Source organism: Salmo salar, chromosome 29 (assembly GCF_965601325.2).
Source record: "Salmo salar chromosome 29, fSalSal1, whole genome shotgun sequence".
NCBI classification, from domain to species: domain Eukaryota; kingdom Metazoa; phylum Chordata; class Actinopteri; order Salmoniformes; family Salmonidae; genus Salmo; species Salmo salar.
The window spans coordinates 15,276,859-15,297,191 of NC_138319.1; the positions used below are offsets into that span (position 1 = coordinate 15,276,859).

Consider the following 20,333-nt stretch of genomic DNA (forward strand, 5'->3'; position numbering starts at 1 on the left):
GATCACCGTGTCAGTTTGCTCGAACCGTAGACTGTAAAAAGAAGCCTTCGAACGCACAGCTAAGTTGATACTGTGAGATTTCAAAACTTTTAAAACCACGACCAGAGAGAGACTCAACAAATACAGCAAATAGCTGCTGTTTTTACGAGTAAGTATAAGTTGTTATTCAGCACTGTCAACACTTTGTTCAAAACTTTTATAAGCCTTAAAAGGCGTGCTCTCCCTACTCCCACACGCTACAACCGACACTGTCGCTGCATTAAATGAGCATAAATGATTGTTTCTTTAAGCTTGCGTTGTTATGATTAACGGTTTGTGTCTTTTTTTAATATCTAGTAATATTTCAGTGTATCTGGTCATAGGAGTAACAACATGAATTGGTATATGAGGCCGAAGTAATGCAGTGCGACTTGAGTTTCGCCATCAGCTGGAAGACTGTGTCCCCGTTTCTCAGTGGAGGGAAGGAGGGCGGATGGACGGTGAGGCGGGTGAGAGGCAGACTCACCGCTGCTCCCTCCCTCCCCTTAGACTGACCATCAGATGAAGGCCATCAGTCCAGTAAAAAATATATATATATATATATATTATGCTCACTCTGCTGTGCCTTACAAGTAATACAACAAATGATCTATTACCATTGTGATCATATAATAATATATATTTTCAATATGGTCTGAGAAGAACAACATTGGCAGGGCAATTCAAGCATAGCCAATAGGCAGTGATAATGTAATGGGCCTGTAACCTACTGCACAAACCTCATTGCTACAGAACTGTTTTGAATTAGTTCATGTTGCATAGGCTTGCATATTTTAAGTGAGAAAATAAAATCTGAGCGGTAGATCTCGGCTTGCATTTTGTCTCAGGAAAGGTTGGTGACCCCTATTCTAAATGGTGTTGATCCCTTCACTACGGTGGTGGGAGCCAAACACCATGAAGGTAAATGGTAGGATGAGGTTTAGGGTTTATAGGTGCCCCTTTGAGTTACAAGTACACTACAGTTCTATAGCGTTGCCTTTGAAATCATTGGACTGTCTAAATCACACATTTACCCTTCCTTGCATAAGGCAATAAACCAATACCTGTAATTTCAAACCAGCTTTAATCTGATTTGTACTCAAAATGTAAATGTGCACGGTTCATAACTACTGCTGCTGCTCGTTAGTCAAACTTTCTTCAAACCATGCAGCCACGTGGAACAATGTTATTATTGGCTTGACTTGAGATTAGGATTTCTTGCTGTCAGTAGCTCCTAAATGACTCCTGAGAAGTGACCATATACTGTTTCTCTGAGCTCCTCACTTCCATCTTGCCTGACGTTTCACTGTTAGTCTACACCTGTTGTTTTGCGAACCATGTGACAAATAACATTTCATTTGATTGGAGGCCGTTCTCTCCTGCAGTATACATGCCAAGCTGTCGCGCCAAAACACAACACTGGGTCTAACACGCACACACTCAAGCATGCACGGACACGCTCGCACACACACACACACACACACAGCCTGTTAACCAGCTTCAGTAGTTAATGACGTGGCTGTGCTATAGAGAGACGATTGCTAGGTAACAGTTTAAAGCTAGGCAGGATTGTGTGTGTGTGTGTGTGTGTGTGTGTGTGTGTGTGTGTGTGTGTGTGTGTGTGTGTGTGTGTGTGTGTGTGTGTGTAATGTCCTAGCCATTAACTCCCTGTAATTGGGACCAGAGGTTTTACGTCCATTATATCTATAAGTGGCAGTCTGAGTCTAGGCAGACTACTTGGATTTCAAAATGAAATAAGCCTAAGTTTAATCACCTCTGCTATATAATTGTCATTACTAATATGGAAAAGGCAACTCAGTTTATATTCGGTAGGAGTAACGTGGCGCAATGCCAAAATGTAGAAATGTCACGATTTCCATACTCATTAAGGTTAGTAAGCACCATATTAACATACAGACACTCTCTGGCGATTTCTCTCGTATACCCAGACCACAAATACACACTTTCTCTCAGTAGTGAAGGAGTCATGCTCTCTCTCTCTCTCTCTCTCTCTCTCTCTCTCTCTCGCTCTCTCTCTCTCTCTCTGCTCTCTCCTCTTTCTGTCTGTCTCTCTCCTTCTCTCCCTCCTCGTCGTTCTCGTTCTCTCTGTGTCTAGGCTGGCTCAGGCTCTGTATAGCCGTGGCCTCTTTGATCTCAGTGAAAGGGTAGGAGCTTTAAAGCGTCTGCTGTTTCCGCCGTCAGGAGCCCCTCTCTTCCTCTCTGGTTTAGACTTTCAGAGGGGTGGCAGGGAGGGATGGAGGGAGAGGGGGGGGGACGCTGTCAAGCTGGGGCCAGGAGAGGCCTCTGTTGCCTGACTGATCTCGGCTCCTCTCCTCTCTCAGCCGGTCTGGGAACAGAAGCAGCCACCCTCTCTCTTTCTCTTCACATTTTCTCTGGTGGATGGATGGATTGATGGAGGGTGTAGGGAGTGTTGTAGTGACCTGATTCTGTGCTGTTTCTATGTGGTGTATAGGGAACTATACATGCACTATATAGGGAATAGGATACTGTTTGGGAGGGTCCCTCTGTGTATACAGCACCCATATTCTTCGCTATGTGTTGACTAAGTGGTAAGGGTGGTGCTGGGAGTTGCACTGTGACACTAGAGCATCCACAAACACTGGTTAGATGTCTGCCTTTTTGCCTAGCTTTTCTTCCACTTTTGCATGTATCGTAAAGTTGCCTTGAAATGTTGGCTAAAGGGTTGTTCTGATTTGGTTGTCCATAGGATGTTGTTTTGGTAGGGCAGTCTCTCTGCCCTGACAGCCCTACTGCAACTCTTCTCTCCACCACAATAATACCCTCTGTGGTTCTGTGAGGTCATCATCCCTCGCCACAGTGCTGTGTTGACATTGGAGCACTCCCCCCAAAAAACGATATAATCATCGTAGGCATAATGTTGATACAACCTTGCCCATTTACGGAATTAGACCAGCTTTACATGGAGACACACACCACGAAAAAAAACTGTATCGTATTTATATTAATATAGGAAAGTGTATATACTCTTGCCAGAATGAGAAGAACAGTCCAGAATCCACAGACCGCTCCATGTCAACATGCAATATGCGTCCCAAATGTCACCCTATTCCCTATTTACTGCACTACTTTTGACCTGGTATTGGGCCCTGGTATAAAGTATAAAGCCCGATGTCTCTGAGAGCAGTTCTGGCAGGAGAGGAGAGGCCATGTGAGAGGAAATGGTTTCCATATGGATGCAACTCCCTCTTTCCCTCTTTCCTAGGGGCCAGCATGCAGGATATCGTCTTAGAGGAGCTCATAGGAACCAAGCAGTGGAGGAGTGGAGGAAGGGGAGAGGGAAGAGAGAGTGTCTTTTTTCTTTTTTTTTTGGTCTCGCTGCATACCGTGACCCTGCTAAGCCAGGGCGTCTCGAGCTCCCCGGGGTGCAGCTTTGATGTAAATCTTAAATCAGGTGTAACTAAGACGCTAGGTACCTCACTCGCCGGGTACCTCTGGGTGCGCACACACAAACACACACACACACACACCATCAGATTCCTCCCTGTCAGAATGCACTCCATCGTAATGATTCATGTGTACAAGCAGATCCACTGGTCACCTTTCTCTCTCTCTCTCTCTCTCGCCCACATGCACACAGCCACCCCTCCCTACCATCTATCTCAGTCCTGTCCTCCTCAAATCCCCTCACACCCAGCTATAGACCTCCTGAGTCCACTCCTCTCCTCCTCTTTCCTCCTCCTGTCACTCCCCCTCTCCCTCAAACTTCACATTGGCTAAACTACTCCACTCCCCATCCCTCCCTCCCCATTCATAGTCCACCTGCACACCCCTCCCTCTTATCTCCTTCCATTTCTCCCCCTTTTCAACTGCTGTATCACCCCTGACTCCCTCACCTCGCCTCGCCTCACCTCACCAACCCTCCTCTATCCCAACTCTGTTCTTCATACCATATACTCTCCCTCCCTCCCCACCACTCTTCTTCCCTTATAACTCTACCACTCCCCTCATCTCTCCCACATACTGTATACCCTCTCCTTGGCTCTTCCCCTAAAACCCCTCACCTCCCCTGTCCCACATGTTGCCTCTCCACCTCCTCCCAAAGTACGTCCCCCTTCTCCTTCCCCCTCTCCATCTTTACCACATGTCTTCCCTCTTTCTCTCCCCCTGACCACATGTACTGCGTTACCCTCTCCCCACATTCTCAACACACGTCCCCCCCTCTCATCTCCTTCTCCTCCCTCTCTCTCTCCTTCCTACCCCCCTCAGGCCCTTCTCTTTAGCTCTTATGCGCTAAATTAATTGGAAAAACAACGGGACGAGAGCCGTTTAGCCGGGGTCACCGTGTAGAGACGCGGCCAGCGCGTGACAGGGTTAATCATCGTCATGACGATGGAGGGGAGGGCTGGCTGGCTGGCTGGGCATGTGGAGGACTCTGCTCCGAGCCTCGCAGCACTCTGTTAGTCCACTGCCCTAGACAGATGACACTCTCTCTTTCACACTGTCTCTCTCTTGCCTTTTCTCTCTCTCTCTCTCTCTCTCACTCTCTCACTCTCTCTCTCACACACTCTTACTCTGTACTGATTATCCACAGTTTATGTGTGTCCAATAGTCACTTAGTTGCCCAGTTTCTAGTTGTAGTAAGTGTTACAGACCGTTAGTCTTTCTCTGAAGTAATTGTATTGAAGCCATTTTGTTTTCTGGCACCAGTGGGTGATGGGTATTAGGGTAGGTACAGGTGGTGAATATTGAAGCTAGAATGCTGTTGAAGATATCTATATTCTGCACTCACTTTGCTTAGTGCTGATACTGTTACACTTTCTCAGTGTAGTGTTACAGTAAATAATGTGTGGGTATTGTTTTAACACTGCATGGTGTAAAGCTTAATTTGCATAATTCCCAGGGTGCCTTTTCTTTTTCGAGTGAATTCTAAAGTTACCACCCATGACTGCATTTGTTAGTGACAGAGACATTGTTATTGAATGATTTCATTTTAAAGGCCTGGGGCCTATGCAAATGCCAGCATTAAAATATGACACTAAAATACATATATCATTAGGCTTTACTTTGATGGCCTAGTTATACCCTAACACAGTGGTGTTAGGAAACTCCTGAGTTGCAGGCCACATCAGGCCTGCAAGTCACCTTATGCTGGCTTGCAAAGTGGTGTGTAATTCCTATTGGAATGTTATTCAGAATGACTGTCAGGGTTAGGAAAGTTGATAAGAAGACTACCCAAATCACTTAAACTGGAACAACCATTTCAGTAACATATGCAATAAATCTAACTAACTGACTGGATTAGTTTAGAAACATGTATGTTATTTATCTTTTTGTAGCAATCAATGTACATGCAAAAACACAGATATCCAAAACAATCCTAAAAAAATCGACCAAATTTGTTTTAATAATAATCAACCTGCTGTAGAGCATGCTGGGAAATATGATGATGATGGGTGTGGTTTTTATGGGACTGTTTTAATCTCCACAGTGTACAACAATAACTCTGGTTATTAACAACACTGGGGGTTATTTTACACCAATGAGTGTTAATTTCACTCTTAAAGAGTGAATGTTACACTGGCCAATTTGCTGTGTACACACACACACACACAAGCTTGTACCCCGGAGTGGCTATGCCCTCTGCCAATGATAGAGGAAGTAAAACTTTTCTCATGACTCCGAATAGGAGACGTGCAGAACCAATCCTTGAGGATGGAGGTGGTGTCATAGTCAACGTGACCTCTGATACTAGTGGAATCATCAGTTTCATTGACCTTGAGTAACTCGCTAGTCATTTGTTTTCAAGGCTACTGGTTCTCAAGAAACCCCAAGCTAGTCCAGAAGCATGTAAGGTTGCACTCCCAAAATGTATATATTTTTTTCCCTGAATACTCTTTTGCAACCTTTTACTTCAATCAGCTTCCTTTGCATTGTTTCCTGAATAGAAACATCTCCACTTAAGAGGATAAGAGTACTCCACACATAACTGCTACAGCATCACAGAGACCATGTCGTCATGCACTCCACACAGAAGGAAAGAGAGCGCTTTCAAACTCCTTGTGGGTTATTTGCCGCAAGCTTGTTGAAAAGTATAGAGGGTGTGTGTGTGCTCCAGTATTTCCGCTCCTCAGAGTTCATTGTTGGCCTGAGCTCTTTCATTAAGGGGCTGTGATAGGGAGGGAGGTGAGGGGACAAGACTAGCCGGTAGGGGACTTGGGGACAGGGTCCAAGGGTGTAATTGGGATGTTCCGGTCCCCTGGCCTCGCTGAAGATCACTCCGATCCAAACTCTGGGCCCTTCCTTCACATTACATGACTTACTCTCTCTTTCTTTCTCTCTCTTTCTGTTGAACACTCCTTTCTTTCTTTCTTTCTTTCTTTCTTTCTTTCTTTCTTTCTTTCTTTCTTTCTTTCTTTCTTTCTTTCTTTCTTTCTTTCTTTCTTTCTTTCTCTCTCTCTTTCTACCTCCCCCTCACCTCTCCCCCTCTCTCTCCTGGGGACCATAGTGACAGGTCAGTCCTATGAAGAGCCCGCAGTGGAGGAGTGGAGGGTCTAATTCACTCTAATCTCCCAGCCTCTTAATGTCTAGGCTGATATGTGGATTTCTCCTCATCCTCCAGGGAGGGGCTTTGTCTTCAAGGCCATCATTATGAAGTTCTCAAGCTCTCTTAGCCAATTATAAAACTGGACCGGTATTAGTCGATTCTTCTGAACTTCTTCCTCAGGAAATTCACTCCGGTGTAGCGAGCCAGATTTCTAGGTTCTAATGTACACATTTGCTGTGTAGCGAACAGGATTTTTCATACAGCACATTTTGTTTCACAATGTCGTTTTTGGTAGACAGACAGATATTGTTTGTGGTAATGACTGAGTTCACTACCCTTACCACGTAAAGTTCTTTAGACACTTGAATGTGCCCTAAATACAACCTAAATAGATATCTAATGGGTTTATATCTAATCGATAAATGTTTTTTTGACAGGAATGCATAGTTATGAGAAGTGCTAGCTTCTATAGCGAGACATGGTGGCTAGTCTAGTGGTGAAAGTGGCCTGACGTTTTGGTCTGATTAAGACACAGTGGTGAAAGCAGCCTTTGATCTGAGGAAATGTCTGTGGAGGGAGCAGGAAGAATGCAGCTCTCTCTTTCCCCTCTCTCTCTCTCTCTCTCTCTGCTCGGGCCCTGTAGAGTGCAGATGGAGGGTGATAGTGTCACCATTCATTTGCTGGCATTGCCAGTCGGCTGACTGGGAGTGGAGAGGAGGAACACATGGCTATTTCCATAATATTTCCATGAGCATGATACTTATGTGTGTCCTAAACCATATAAATATTAGTGGGCTAGACTTTTGAAACGTACAGTGCTTTCAGAATGTATTCACTCTGCTTGACTTTTTCCACATTTTGTTTTGTTACAGCCTGAATTTAAAAAGGATTAAATGTAGATTGTTTTGTCACTGACCTACCCACAATACCCCATAATGTCAAAGTGGAATTATGTTTTTGGACATTTTTACAAATGAATTAAAAATGAAAAGCTGAAATGTCTTGAGACAGTAAGTATTCAACCATTTTGTTATGGCAAGCCTAAATAAGTTCAGGAGTAAAAATGTGCTCAACAAGTCACATAAAACATTGAATGGACTCTGTGTGCAGTAATAGTGTTTAACATGATTTTTGAACGACTACCTCATCTCTGTACCACACATACATAAGGTCCCTCAGTCGATCAATTTCAAACACTGTTTCGACCACAAAGACCAGGGAGGTTTTCGAATGCCTCGCAAAGAAGGGCACCTATTGGTAGATGGCCAAAAATAATAAAAGCAAACATTAAACATCCCTTTGAGTGTGGTGAAGTTATTAATTACACCTTGGATGGTGTATCAATACACCCAGTCAATACAAAGATACAGGCATGGTGACTTTAAAACCGTTACAGTTTAATGGCTGTGATAGGAGAAAACTGAGGATGGATCAACGACATTGTAGTTACTCCACAATACTAACCTAAATGACAAAAGAAGGAAGCCTGTACAGAATAAAAATATTCCAAAACATGCATCTTGTTTGCAACTAAGACACTAAAATTATACAGAAAAAAAAAACAAATGAGGCAAAGCGATTTACTTTCTGTCCTGAATACAAAGTGTTATGTTTGGGCCAAATCCTACACATTACTGAGTACCACTCTCCATATTTTCAAACATAGTGGTGGCTGCGTCATGTGTGTGTGCTTGTAGTCATTAAGGACTGGGGAGTTTTTCAGGATAAAAAGAAACGTAATGGAGCTAAGCACAGGCAAAAGAGGAAAACCTGGTTCAGTCTGCTTTCCACCAGACACTGGGAAATGAATTCACTTTTCAGCAGGACAATAACCTAAAACACAAGGCCTACACTAGAGTTACTTACCAAGAAGACAGTGAATGTTCCTGAGTGGCCGAGTTACAGTTTTGACTTAAATCTGCTTGAAGCTCTTAGAGAGGTACCCAGAAACACTCACAGCTGTAATTACTACCAAAGGTGATTCTAACATGTATTGACTCAGGGGTGTGAATACTTATGTAAATGTGATATTTCTGTATTTAATTTTCAATACAATTGCAAAAATGGATAAAAACACGTTTTCATTACGGGGTATTGTTTTTAGATATATTGAATCAATTTTGAATTCTGGCTGTAACACAACAACATGTGGAATACTTTCTGGAGGCGCTGATAACTTCTATGGAATCTGGCGTCTATATACAACTTCTGATGAGCTTTTACAAAACAGAAGTTTGAATGTCAATCTAAGGTCTTAGATTGACTGTAATATCTCACACTATCAAAGAAGAGTTAATGTACTTATTTCCTCTATATGTTTTTCTCCCCATTTGTCTGTGTAGGCCTCCTTCGCTGGCCGGCAGCCCGGCGTTCTCCGACATCTCCCTCATCCGGATCTCCCCCCACCGGAACCCCTCCGTGGGGGCTGAGTCACCATTTAACCCTCCGCACCCGTACATCAACCCCTACATGGACTACATCCGCTCGCTCCACTCCAGCCCCTCCCTCTCTATGATCTCTGCAGCCAGGGGCCTCAGCCCTGCAGACGGTAAGTCCCCACACTCACAACACACTAGCTGCTTCCCGAACGCCACCCTGTTCCCTAGAGTGCACCGTATCGGACCAGTTCCCATAGGGCTCTGGTCAAAGGTAGCACACTATATATGGCCCTGGTCAAATGTAGTGCACTTTATTGGGAATAGGGTGCCATTTGGAGGCTGAAACTCTTCCTCTCATGAGCCCCCATACAGTCATGCATTATTATGTTAAGGCATCCAGAGTCCCACCATATCCGCTGATTCTGATCAACATACTACATACTTCTCTGTAATCTATCTTCCACTTGACTATAAATCCCAGCGCTAGCTAGCTGTACTTAAAACAATGCAATGTGGTACAGTACCACAGAGACCTGGCCCCCTAGAGTCCCTAAGGGCCCTTAGCTTTGCAGGAAAATGGTCTACTTTGTTGATCAATAGGTTCAGCTATTAAGAGTGTACAGTTTGATCCCTGTCATGAGGTGCTTCATGTCAAACAAAGGTCATGACAGAGGTGACTGCATTCATTTACTTGAACTGTGTGCACGTGTCTGTCTGGCACGTGCACATGTGACTTTCTTTTGGTGTGTGTGTGTGTGTGTGCAGCACGTGCAGCGTGTGACTGTGTGTGCGTAGGGGGAGGTTTGACGGAGGTTCTTCTCTTTGAATCCGGGGATCAGTGGACCTCTGGAGGATGCGTCAGGGAGCAGGGGTCATGTACAGAGAGAAGTAGAGGGAGGCTCGGGTTCAAGGACCAGGGAGGGTAGGGTTAACAAGGGTGCAAATGGGCTACGTCCCAAATGGCACTAGGGCTCCGGTCAAAAGTCGTGCCCTGCATAGGGAATAGGGTGCCATTTGGGATGCTGGCATGGTGCCCTGCAGGGACCGTTTTGGTTCCAGTCATAGATACAGCCTGGGAAATCAATTACAGTCTGTAGTGCATGTGCTTTTAAACATTCTCAGCAGTGCTGCTCTGCTCCATCCTCCTGGCCTGGACCTTTAATTGAAGCCTGGAGCTCACTTACTGAACAAGGCCAGCCTCCCCTACCTCTCCCAGGGGCCGTTGGTAATCACAGCGGTGGCTGGCTGTGTTCCATTCAGCTGGAGGAAAAGGTTGAGGTGATTGTATTTGAGGTAGTTGAACGGAATGATACGACCACGTTGTTATGACATTGTCACTATACAAAAACGAAACGATTGTGTGGTGTTCAGCTAATGTGGCTTGGTTACTGTCACGGGTGCAGTCAGCTATGTTGTGTGCCCCAAATGGCACCCTATTCCCTCTGAAGTGCACTACTTTTGACCAATAAGGCTCTGGCCAAACTTATATGGAATAGGCTGCCATTTGAGACATGTCAGGGTCTCCAACTAAGTCCCTCAGTTCACCTCTGAACTACAGGTCCTATTAGGGCTTTTACTGGTCTCCTACCTTGTCCTCAAGTGCCTTTGTGAAGAGTTGGATAGAATGGGGGCACTTCCTCTATGCAGGAACTGAAAGCCTCTTCTCATCCTGGTCTCCCACTCTCAATCGCTCCTCCTCTCAACATGCATGGCGCTCTGTGCTTTAACGCGAGGCGGGCACTTCGGAAGGAGGTTTTATTCCTAGTTTCTCCATTACAAAGGGAATTCTCTGCTAGCGTTGCGTCACATCAAAATGCTCTTTGTGCTACATCAACTGTAAAAAATGGGAAATGAGGCAACTATTTTAATCAATCAAACAGTTAATTAACCTATCAGCCTTTTATGTTGTTAGTGTATTGTCGCGCATATAGGTTTTCTCCTGTTTCAGTCTGCACAGATTTCTTTTTACTGGAAGTACATTTGAATAATTATGAATTAATTAGCTGAATTGGTGGAAGATTTGAAGTGGGTGGGATTTAGTACCACCTATCTCTTCCTCTTTTTTTTCATCTACCTCCCACCATCACTCTCTCTAACCCTCTCACTCCTCTTCTTCTCACACTGGTGATGATAGAGACTGTGCTTACCCCTCTCATCCCATTGTTGCTCTTAAAGAGGGCCCTGTGACACCACCTACCACCAACTCCCGAGGCACACTGAGCTCCTTCTCCTCCACGTCAAATGCCACACAAGTCCCCCATCCTCCCCACCCCGCTTGCCCCCAGGATGGCACTACCCATGCCAGGAAATTCTGCAAAGCCCTTTCTGCGTACGAATAGAGAATGAGGCACATTACAGTTGAATGCAGAAGCAAAGCTAAAGCGGAACAACGAAGACAATTAAGAAACTCCCCCCTCCACTTAAGACATAATACCCAAACCGAATTAATTTGGGAATTTCTTCTTCCATCCAGTGAACCAATCAGAGATGCATATTGCCAGGCATACAGGCCGGCCTTGAGAGGAGATCTTTTCATCCCGCGTTTAATTTCTTTATTTATTTCTTCTCTTCTTTCTTTAAAATGGGAAGAAAAATAGAGGAATTAGCCGTAACACTTTGTGGGCTAAACTGATTTCATATTTGCATCCAAAACCACAGTGTCAGTCTTTTGTTCTCTCTCTTCTCTCCCGCTCTTTCTAGCCTTTTCTTGGTTGGGATATTTGCATATGGAAGAACGATTCCAGATGTTTATTTTTAGGATACGGTTCAAGGACTTATAGCTCTCTATAAGTAAGGGAAGAGGTTGGAAAGAGAGGCAGATTCAGAGGGGGAGAAAGGGAGAGAGAGGGAGTGGAGGAGAGAGAGAGAGTGATGGAGATTGAGAGGGGGCAGATTCAGAGGGGGAGAAAGAGAGAGAGAGCGGGAGTGGAGGAGAGAGAGAGAGTGATGGAGATGGAGAGGGGGCAGATTCAGAGGGGAGAAAGAGAGAGAGAGAGGGAGTGGAGGAGAGAGAGAGAGTGATGGAGATGGAGAGGGGAAGATTCAGAGGGGGAGAAAGAGAGAGAGAGAGAGTGATGGAGATGGAGAGGGGAAGATTCAGAGGGGGAGAAAGAGAGAGAGAGAGAGTGATGGAGATGGAGAGGGGGAAGATTCAGAGGGGGAGAAAGAGAGAGAGAGAGAGAGAGAGAGAGAGAGAGAGAGAGAGAGAGAGAGAGAGAGAGAGAGAGAGAGAGAGAGAGAGAGAGAGAGAGAGAGAGAGAGAGAGAGAGAGAGAGAGAGAGAGAGAGAGAGAGAGAGAGAGAGAGAGAGAGAGAGAGAGAGAGAGAGAGAGAGAGAGTGATGGAGATGGAGAGGGGGCAGATTCAGAGGGGGAGAGAGAGAGAGAGGGAGTGGAGGAGAGAGAGAGAGTGATGGAGAGGGGGCAGATTTAGAGGGGGAGAAAGAGAGAGAGAGAGGGAGTGGAGGAGAGAGAGAGAGTGATGGAGATGGAGAGGGGGCAGATTCAGAGGGGGAGAAAGAGAGAGAGAGAGAGAGGGAGTGGAGGAGAGAGAGAGAGTGATGGAGATGGAGAGGGGGCAGATTCAGAGGGGGATAAAGATAGAGAGAGAGAGGGAGTGGGGGAGAGAGAGAGAGAGAGTGATGGAGATGGGGCAGATTCAGAGGGGGAGAAAGAGAGAGAGAGAGAGGGAGTGGAGGAGAGAGAGAGAGAGAGAGAGTGATGGAGATGGGGCAGATTCAGAGGGGGAGAAAGAGAGAGAGAGAGAGGGAGTGGAGGAGAGAGAGAGAGAGAGTGATGGAGATGGGGCAGATTCAGAGGGGGAGAAAGAGAGAGAGAGAGAGGGAGTGGAGGAGAGAGAGAGAGAGAGAGAGAGAGTGATGGAGATGGGGCAGATTCAGAGGGGGAGAAAGAGAGAGAGAGAGAGGGAGTGGAGGAGAGAGAGAGAGAGAGAGAGAGAGTGATGGAGATGGAGAGGGGGCAGATTCAGAGGGGGAGAAAGAGAGAGAGAGAGAGGGAGTGGAGGAGAGAGAGAGAGAGAGAGAGTGATGGAGATGGAGAGGGGGCAGATTCAGAGGGGGAGAAAGAGAGAGAGAGAGAGGGAGTGGAGGAGAGAGAGAGAGAGAGAGAGAGAGTGATGGAGATGGGGCAGATTCGGAACGTGTTGCTGTTTCTTTATGCGTGCAGATCTGGCCAGATCTAGGCCTTTTGTTCCTCATGGAGTTTTATGGAACAGTGTGAAAGAGCAGGTTGAGTATCTGCATCCTGCAGCCCTGCTACGCTCCATAACACACACACACACCCCTAGACTTACCCATTGGCAAAACAACATCGGATGAGATATGATATGCATACCTGCATGAATGAACAATTCTGTTTAAAACCAAGACGTACAGTACTGTAAACTCTGAGTAAGCAGCTTGAAATCCCATCTGGGACCTAGTACACTACTTCAAAGCATGTCTGCGTCCCAAATGACACCCCATTCCCTATATAGTGTACTTTGGAATACAGATCATGCTCCTCATACATCAGTTCTGTTCCACTCTATACATGGTGTTGCTAATGTGCTCATTACATTACATTACATTACAGATGTGCTGAGTGTTCATCTACTGTAAGTTATCATGTATTTATTTGCAGGTGTTTTGTGGTAGGTGTTTCAGGCCTCTCTTACGGTGTCATTTTCTCACCTAACATGCATGTCTCCCCCCCTCTCTCTCTCGCTCTCTCCCTCTTTATCTTCCTGTCCTATCTACCTTCCCTTCACCTCCTCCCCCCTTCCTTAGTCCCTCACACAGGCCTGACCACTGCAGAGTACTACCACCAGATGGCTATCCTGGCGGGCCACCGTAGCCCCTACACGGACCTCCTCCCCTCCGTGGCCTCCACAGCCGGAGCCACCAGCAGTGCCCTGCACATGGAATATCTGCAGGCCGTGGAGAGTAAGTCTGCACTGAGCTCAACATACTGACCCAAACGTTCAAATTCAGTGGCTGTGTGTGGTGTGTGTGTGTGTGTGTGGGGGGGGGGGGGGGGGGGGGGGGGCTCTGTGTGAGTCTGAATATTACAGATAGTGCAGGGAGAATAATACACCTATCTACATCAATCTGTTTTAAATGGAGCAAAACAACAATCCTACCAAACGAGTAAGGAGTAGCAAGAGATTCTAAACTGACATGATTTAAATGAGCCATTGTCATGATGTGCTGGGCTCAGGCCTGCCTGTGCAGAGGACTTATGCTAATGAGTTATTTTAAAGTGTAAATAGGAAATTAAAGGCACACGGAATCTTAGGGAAGGTCGGACAGCCTCACCCCTCTCCCTTTGATGAGAAGGTATTTAGTCAGCCAGCCGTCGCTTTCATGGAAATCCGGGGTGAAATCACCCCCCTATTCCTCCGAACAAACTAATTAAAACTAGCCAAACTTGCACGGCTATCAGAAAATTAATTGCTATTAACTGGGAATTGGAATGTCTCACCATTCATCATCACAGGGAGAAATCCTTTCTTCTGTGTCAACGTTTAAGATTAATAGAGTGAAACAAAACAATTAGGGCCACAGTTTCAAATGGGAGATGATGCCGTGGCTATGCTAGCTCTTCACTACTTCACAATCGCCTGTGATCATTGCCAGTAATAACTCGTTGTGTTTCAACAATGTGTGTTCCACACACACGCCAGGAAAATTAACACTTTAAAGCTCTTCCTTTGTGATATATAGGATTTTAGAGGAGAAAAAGGCATATAGAGTGTGGCGTTATCATATCAAGAGGTTTTGGCTAATAATGGGGCCTAGTTGCGTCGAAGCTATCATAGTTTCAGTCAGTCTACTTCACATCAATGTAATTAGCTTAGGAGAGAGCCTGCTTAATGAAACAATGGTGCTGTCCTGGCTGTTTGGGGCTTCAATGGACCATTGTCACATGTTTTTACGCTCTAATTAGCTAGTGCTATTAGCTAGCTCTAATAGTTAGTGCTATGCTAACATCTGTATTTGAGCTGTATAATTAGCTATTTGGCAATTTTTCTATTGCAATAGTTTGTTGTGTTTCTTTACCTGAGGTAATTGTAAGCTTACTGATCAAAAGGTCCCATCCTGTCCTTCCAACCGCCCCTTGAACCCTAAGAACGACAGCGTTTTATTTAATTCAATTCAGTTGAGGTAGTGGTTGGACAGTATAGCTGTGCTAGTTTTCATATTGCTGCTAATTTATGCCCATGATTTATCATGTAGGGTATATCCAGTGTATTGTTTAGAGGAGGAGGAGGAGAGGAGATGGGGAAAGGAGAGGTGTGAGAGGGCCAGAGGCCTCTTAGGTGGCCCTATTTTGGGGGTTTTGGGCTCCAAGCTCATGGTTTATTTTTACTGCCGTCAGTCAGTCTAGCCTGTCTGGCCCCTCCCTGTCCCGTCCGTGTGAATTAATGACGCTGTGCCTAACCAGCCGACCCATCCATAAATCACGGGGAAATTAGAGGGACACTCCGGCTACCCCGCTACGGGCCACGACGCTCCCCTCTCCCTCTCTTCTACCTCTCCTTCTCCTCCTGGTTGGGCCATTTATCATGTGGCTGCAGCATTAATAAACACAACTCCCAGGAGGCCCATGCTGTGATGGGACAGCCCCCCCCCTCCTCTACCCCCTCCACGGTTCATTCCCCCCATCCTAACTCACCACAGGTGGAGGCAGTCCCTCACCCGTGGACGAGGGGCGTAGATTTTAGGAGGTTCGTTACAGAGAGATGCGTGGGGGATGTGGTTTGTGAGAGCATGCCACAGGTCGACCAGGGGGTAGGAGTTTGACTGAGAAGTGTGGCATTCGCAGGTTCACGAGAGTCGGTGTTTGGGTGAATACAGCTGGGTTTCCGAGGAACAAATTCCTCAAGGCGTTTGTATATGTGAGTGTGTGCCCCCAACCCCCGTCAAAGAGACAGAGGCAGGTTTTTATAGAGGCCAGAGCAGAGATAATGTAGAGAGGTTCCTCTCTCCTCTCTTCCTGGAGCTCCATGCTCTAAATACAGGCCTACGTATGCCAGAAACTTCACCACAGACACACACGCACACACACACACACACACACACACACACACACACACACACACACACACACACACACACACACACACACACACAGTCAGACACAGACACACACACACACACACACACACACACACACACACACACACACACACACACACACACACACACACACACACACACACACACAGTCAGACACAGACACGCAGACACACACACACTCATATGTACAACTGATTTCCATGTGAATGGATGCCTCCGTAATCGCTGGATGTGTCAGGCGAGAGCGAGCGTTTGAACATGAGGGAGGGAAGGATGGAAGGAGCGAGAGAGGGAGGAAGGGAGTGAGTACAGGGTAAGCTGGTTTTGTTTGCCCACGACAAAATAGAAAAGGAGAAACAGCTGAAATGTTTTTCCCTACCGAGTCTGAGTCACAAAGTCATTGTGTCAGTTCACGCACAAAGCGCAACGTCCCCGCAGCGTCTTTTCCCTCTGGTTTCTCCTCCCTCCGTTTCTTTACGTCTCCCTCTGGTTTTCCCTGTCTTGTTTGTGACATCTCTGAGTGAAAATACAACAAAAGTAATTTCTTAATCTGTACATGCGGCTCATTGTGTGTGGAGCGAGAGAGCGAGAGAGAAAGCAATAGAGAAAGGCAGTGTTGTTGGCTGCTTGGTACCTTTTCAAAGCCACTCATAGTAATTCCATTCAAGATTGACTGCATTTGAGTACTTGATTGCCATAACCCAGTCAGTAAAGAGCTTTGACATAAAAGGCATCCCTGTGTTGTCTTATATGAAGTTCATCCCTTGTCAGTTGCACACTTTCATTCAAAATAGCCTTTTGTGAGATAACCTTTTGTTTGTTGATTGGATTGAATTAGGTATGTCTCAGTCAGTGAAGCTCAGTCTACGTATGTTTGTCTGTGGTTAAAGCCAAAGTAGGCTACAATGCTATAAAAGCACTCAAAAAGACAAGACAAACCAATAAGACAAGCCAACAAATAAACATACAAAACCCGTATATGATAAAACACAACAGATTAATTAATCTCTCTCTTTCACCTAGTAAGTTTCTATCCAAAGAGGTTCTGTGGACTGCAGCTTCTTTGGATCTAATGTCTCTACTCTACTGCCGTCCTCTCCTGCAGGCTCTCGGTTCCCCAGCCCCAGGCTGACAGCGAGGCCCAGTCGGAAGCGGGCCCTGCCCATCTCTCCCCTGTCGGAGCACAGCTTCGACCTACAGACCATGATCCGTAGCTCGCCAAACTCCCTGGTCACCATCCTCAACAACTCCCGCTCCAGCTCCTCCACCAATGGCTCTTATGGACACCTCTCTGCCGGAGCCATCAGGTATGGGATAAGGCCTGCAAAATTCCAGTAACTTTCCCCAAATTCCCAGTTTTTCCAGAAATTCTGGTTGGAGGATTCCTGGATTTCCTGCTTATTTCAGCGATTTCTGAAAAACCTGGGAATTTTGGGAAAGTCGGGTATGGGATGATAAAAAGGGCCAACATTGTACACAAATATATCTTTCGGTCACTCTGGAGGACTGTGGGTAAGGGGATGGAGGGCCTGGGGCAGAGCCTATGTTTGTGTGGGATGTTGTTCTAGTGGAGGCGGGGGGGATGTATTAGGATGTGGTGGACCAGTGAGGTTTCCCAAGGAAAGGCAAACAACATGGGAGGAGGGCTGGCTTAGAGTCAATAAAGTTGGCTATACAGCACGGACAGATTTGTCACCAGGCTACTGTGTGTGTGTGTGTCTCCTTTGCGCCCCATCTCCTGGTGGGCCTTGTTCACCTATTTACCCAGTCTCCCTGGAGGCATGTGTCAGTCATCCACACACCCTGCCAAACACCACCCCCATGATACACACTATCACCGAAATGACAGAGAAAGAAAAAGAGAGAAAAAGAGAGAGGGAGATCCATACCCGGAGCCATTGATCAGCGATCTGAAAAGAGAACCTGATCAATCACAAGCCACTGTGGCCCATGTGACAGGGCCAATGATAGGGCCCCCAGACTGATGAGTGATATGACAAGCGGATGGGCCCCCAAATGCGTCTCGGCCCATTGATTTCCACTCGGTGCCTGTAATAAGCTCAGCAGACATATGGGTCCGGGCTGAGGCTGAGAACAGGCGTGAGGCAGGCAGAATGAATGGAGGCCCACCACGCGTGACTGCTATTGAACTATAGAGACTTGTGTTTACCTGGCGCTACCTCTGTTTATAGAGAGAGCTTTTACAGGACGGTGGGCGGTTTGGATTCTGTTTTAATCTATGGTGTATGTAAACACCCTAACTTTAATGTAGATCTATGGGGAAGGAAGAGTACCCATGATCTAGGTCTTTTTACAGTAGGGGAAAGCTAGCATGCAGACTGCAATGTGAAGTGACTGTAGTTATAGACTAGGCCTGATTATACTGTTGAGTTTGTACACAGTGGAGAGATTATGTAGTTTAACTAAGGTTGCACATTTCTAAGGTTCCCTACATTTTTATCCTTCTGTTTCCGGGAATCTGCAAATAGGGATTTCCAGAAAACTTTCGAATTTTTTTATATATATATATATATATATATATATATATATATATATATATATATATTTTTTTTTTTTTACATTATTTGTTTACCTTGATTTTACCAGGCATGTCAATTAAGAACAAATTCTTATTTACGATGACGGCCTGACAAGGGACCACAACAGCGGTGCTAACAAGCTGAACATTCATTGCCAGGGATCTGTCTTGGGCCCTGTGGCTCCAGTGTTACAACAGCATCACAACTCCCGTCAGATTGTCCTCAGGGATGAGGAGCTAGCCAAAAAAATCTATTTATTCACCCTCTCCGTTTGTTTTCCCCTCGTTTTGCCTCGGTGCCATTGCAATTTCAAATACATCAGAATGTATTTTCATAGAGGTACAGTAATTGATCATTTGATAAATATTGATAATGGGAAAGGTTGTTTTAAAAAAAAATCCAGCACCTGCACAAAGTCTTGTTGTATGTTTCTCGTCAACTAAATACTAATCATAATATTGTTTCCCTCCAGTCCGGCTTTGAGTTTCGCTTACCCTCCCACTCCCGTGGCACTTCAGATGCACCAGCAGCTGCTTGGTCGGCAACCAGGGATCGTGGGTTCTGCATTCGGCCACAGTCCGCCCCTCATCCACCCCTCCCCGGCCTTCGCCACCCAGCGTCCAGTCCCGGGCATCCCTCCCCCTGGCCTGACCCCCAGCGAGCGCTCCGTCATCTCCAATGACTCCTCTCAGGTGAGAGACTTCTCCCTCCACTGTGGCAGAAGCCTCTGCGATTCATCATCACAGGTAATAGATAGATAGCGCTGCCATGTGCTAGCCGCGCGCTAGCAGCGTCCCGGGTAGCCTAAACAGGTACAAGGCACAGACAGGAAGAAGTAGAAACAGGCCACTCCGTGCTCTGGCCTCATGGGAGTGGGGGTCCCCTGGATGTGTTGTTTTGGACTGGGAACGTCGTTCCGGAACGTTCTGTTTCACGTGAGAAACAACAAGGGCCTTGTTAGCATAGGATCCCATCACTGACACCATTAATCACACAGGAGGAATACAAGGATTAAAACTGGAATATTGACATGGATGGATGGATTCCACGGTGTTTCCCTTTACCTCTCTCCATTCCTAATGTATGTGGGGGCTTGCATTTCAAGCAAATATTCAATTATTCCTTTTTATTTATACCTTCCAATTTTGGGGGGATTTTTTTCAACACGGCATCTGGTACGTTCTTCACCCTCTGAGCTTCCTAGTTGTGTTAGAGAACTATATAAATAATCTTCTGAAACTATTCCACCATTCTGTCCAACTCTGGGGAAACAACCAGAATCATATACTACCTTGCATTTCATATACTACCAATTTCATTTGTTCTATTTCTCCAAATACAACAAATGCAATTACACTCTGTCTATTAGCAGGATCTCAGTGACTCTAGTGTCAAGATGTCTCACTGTTAAATGGAAATGACATTCCATATTCCCGGAGTAAACATTCTAACTAAGAAGTCTAATTACACAGACACGAGCCAAGGAATCTTTCCAGGCCAGTTCAGCTTTCCTTTTTCCTTTTTTATTTCTGGCTCGCCTGCCTTGTAACAGGGAACTCCCCTTTGGCTCTCAGGGCCAGTCAGGCCAGAGTCAGGTCATCCAAAGGTGAAGCCGGATAGACAACCCCTGTATAAAATCTTTGGCTTATTAAATTTCCTCGAATTTAATAGTCAACAAGCTGTATTATGCTCCCTTTTAGTAGGATAAACTAGATCCCTTGAACAGTATCAAACAGAATGTAATCATACAATTGAATGTAAATGTTAATTTATGCTCATCATTTATGGTCATTC

General features: G+C 45.8%; 1 protein-coding gene across 4 annotated transcripts in view; it reads left to right on the top strand.

The window, feature by feature from the left end:
• The window catches only part of LOC106590190 (transcriptional activator GLI3), a 130,296-nt gene that overhangs the window by 85,349 nt on the left and 24,614 nt on the right, over nucleotides 1-20,333 (top strand). For 2 of the 4 annotated variants that reach the window (XM_014180928.3, XM_014180925.3), the window contains 4 exons: nucleotides 8,878-9,092; nucleotides 13,708-13,863; nucleotides 17,105-17,306; nucleotides 19,012-19,231. In XM_014180928.3, the coding sequence (XP_014036403.1) occupies nucleotides 8,878-9,092; nucleotides 13,708-13,863; nucleotides 17,105-17,306; nucleotides 19,012-19,231 (793 nt within the window). The remainder of the gene's footprint in view (nucleotides 1-8,877; nucleotides 9,093-13,707; nucleotides 13,864-17,104; nucleotides 17,307-19,011; nucleotides 19,232-20,333) is intronic. The other 2 variants (XM_014180927.3, XM_014180926.3) reach the window with 2 other exon arrangements.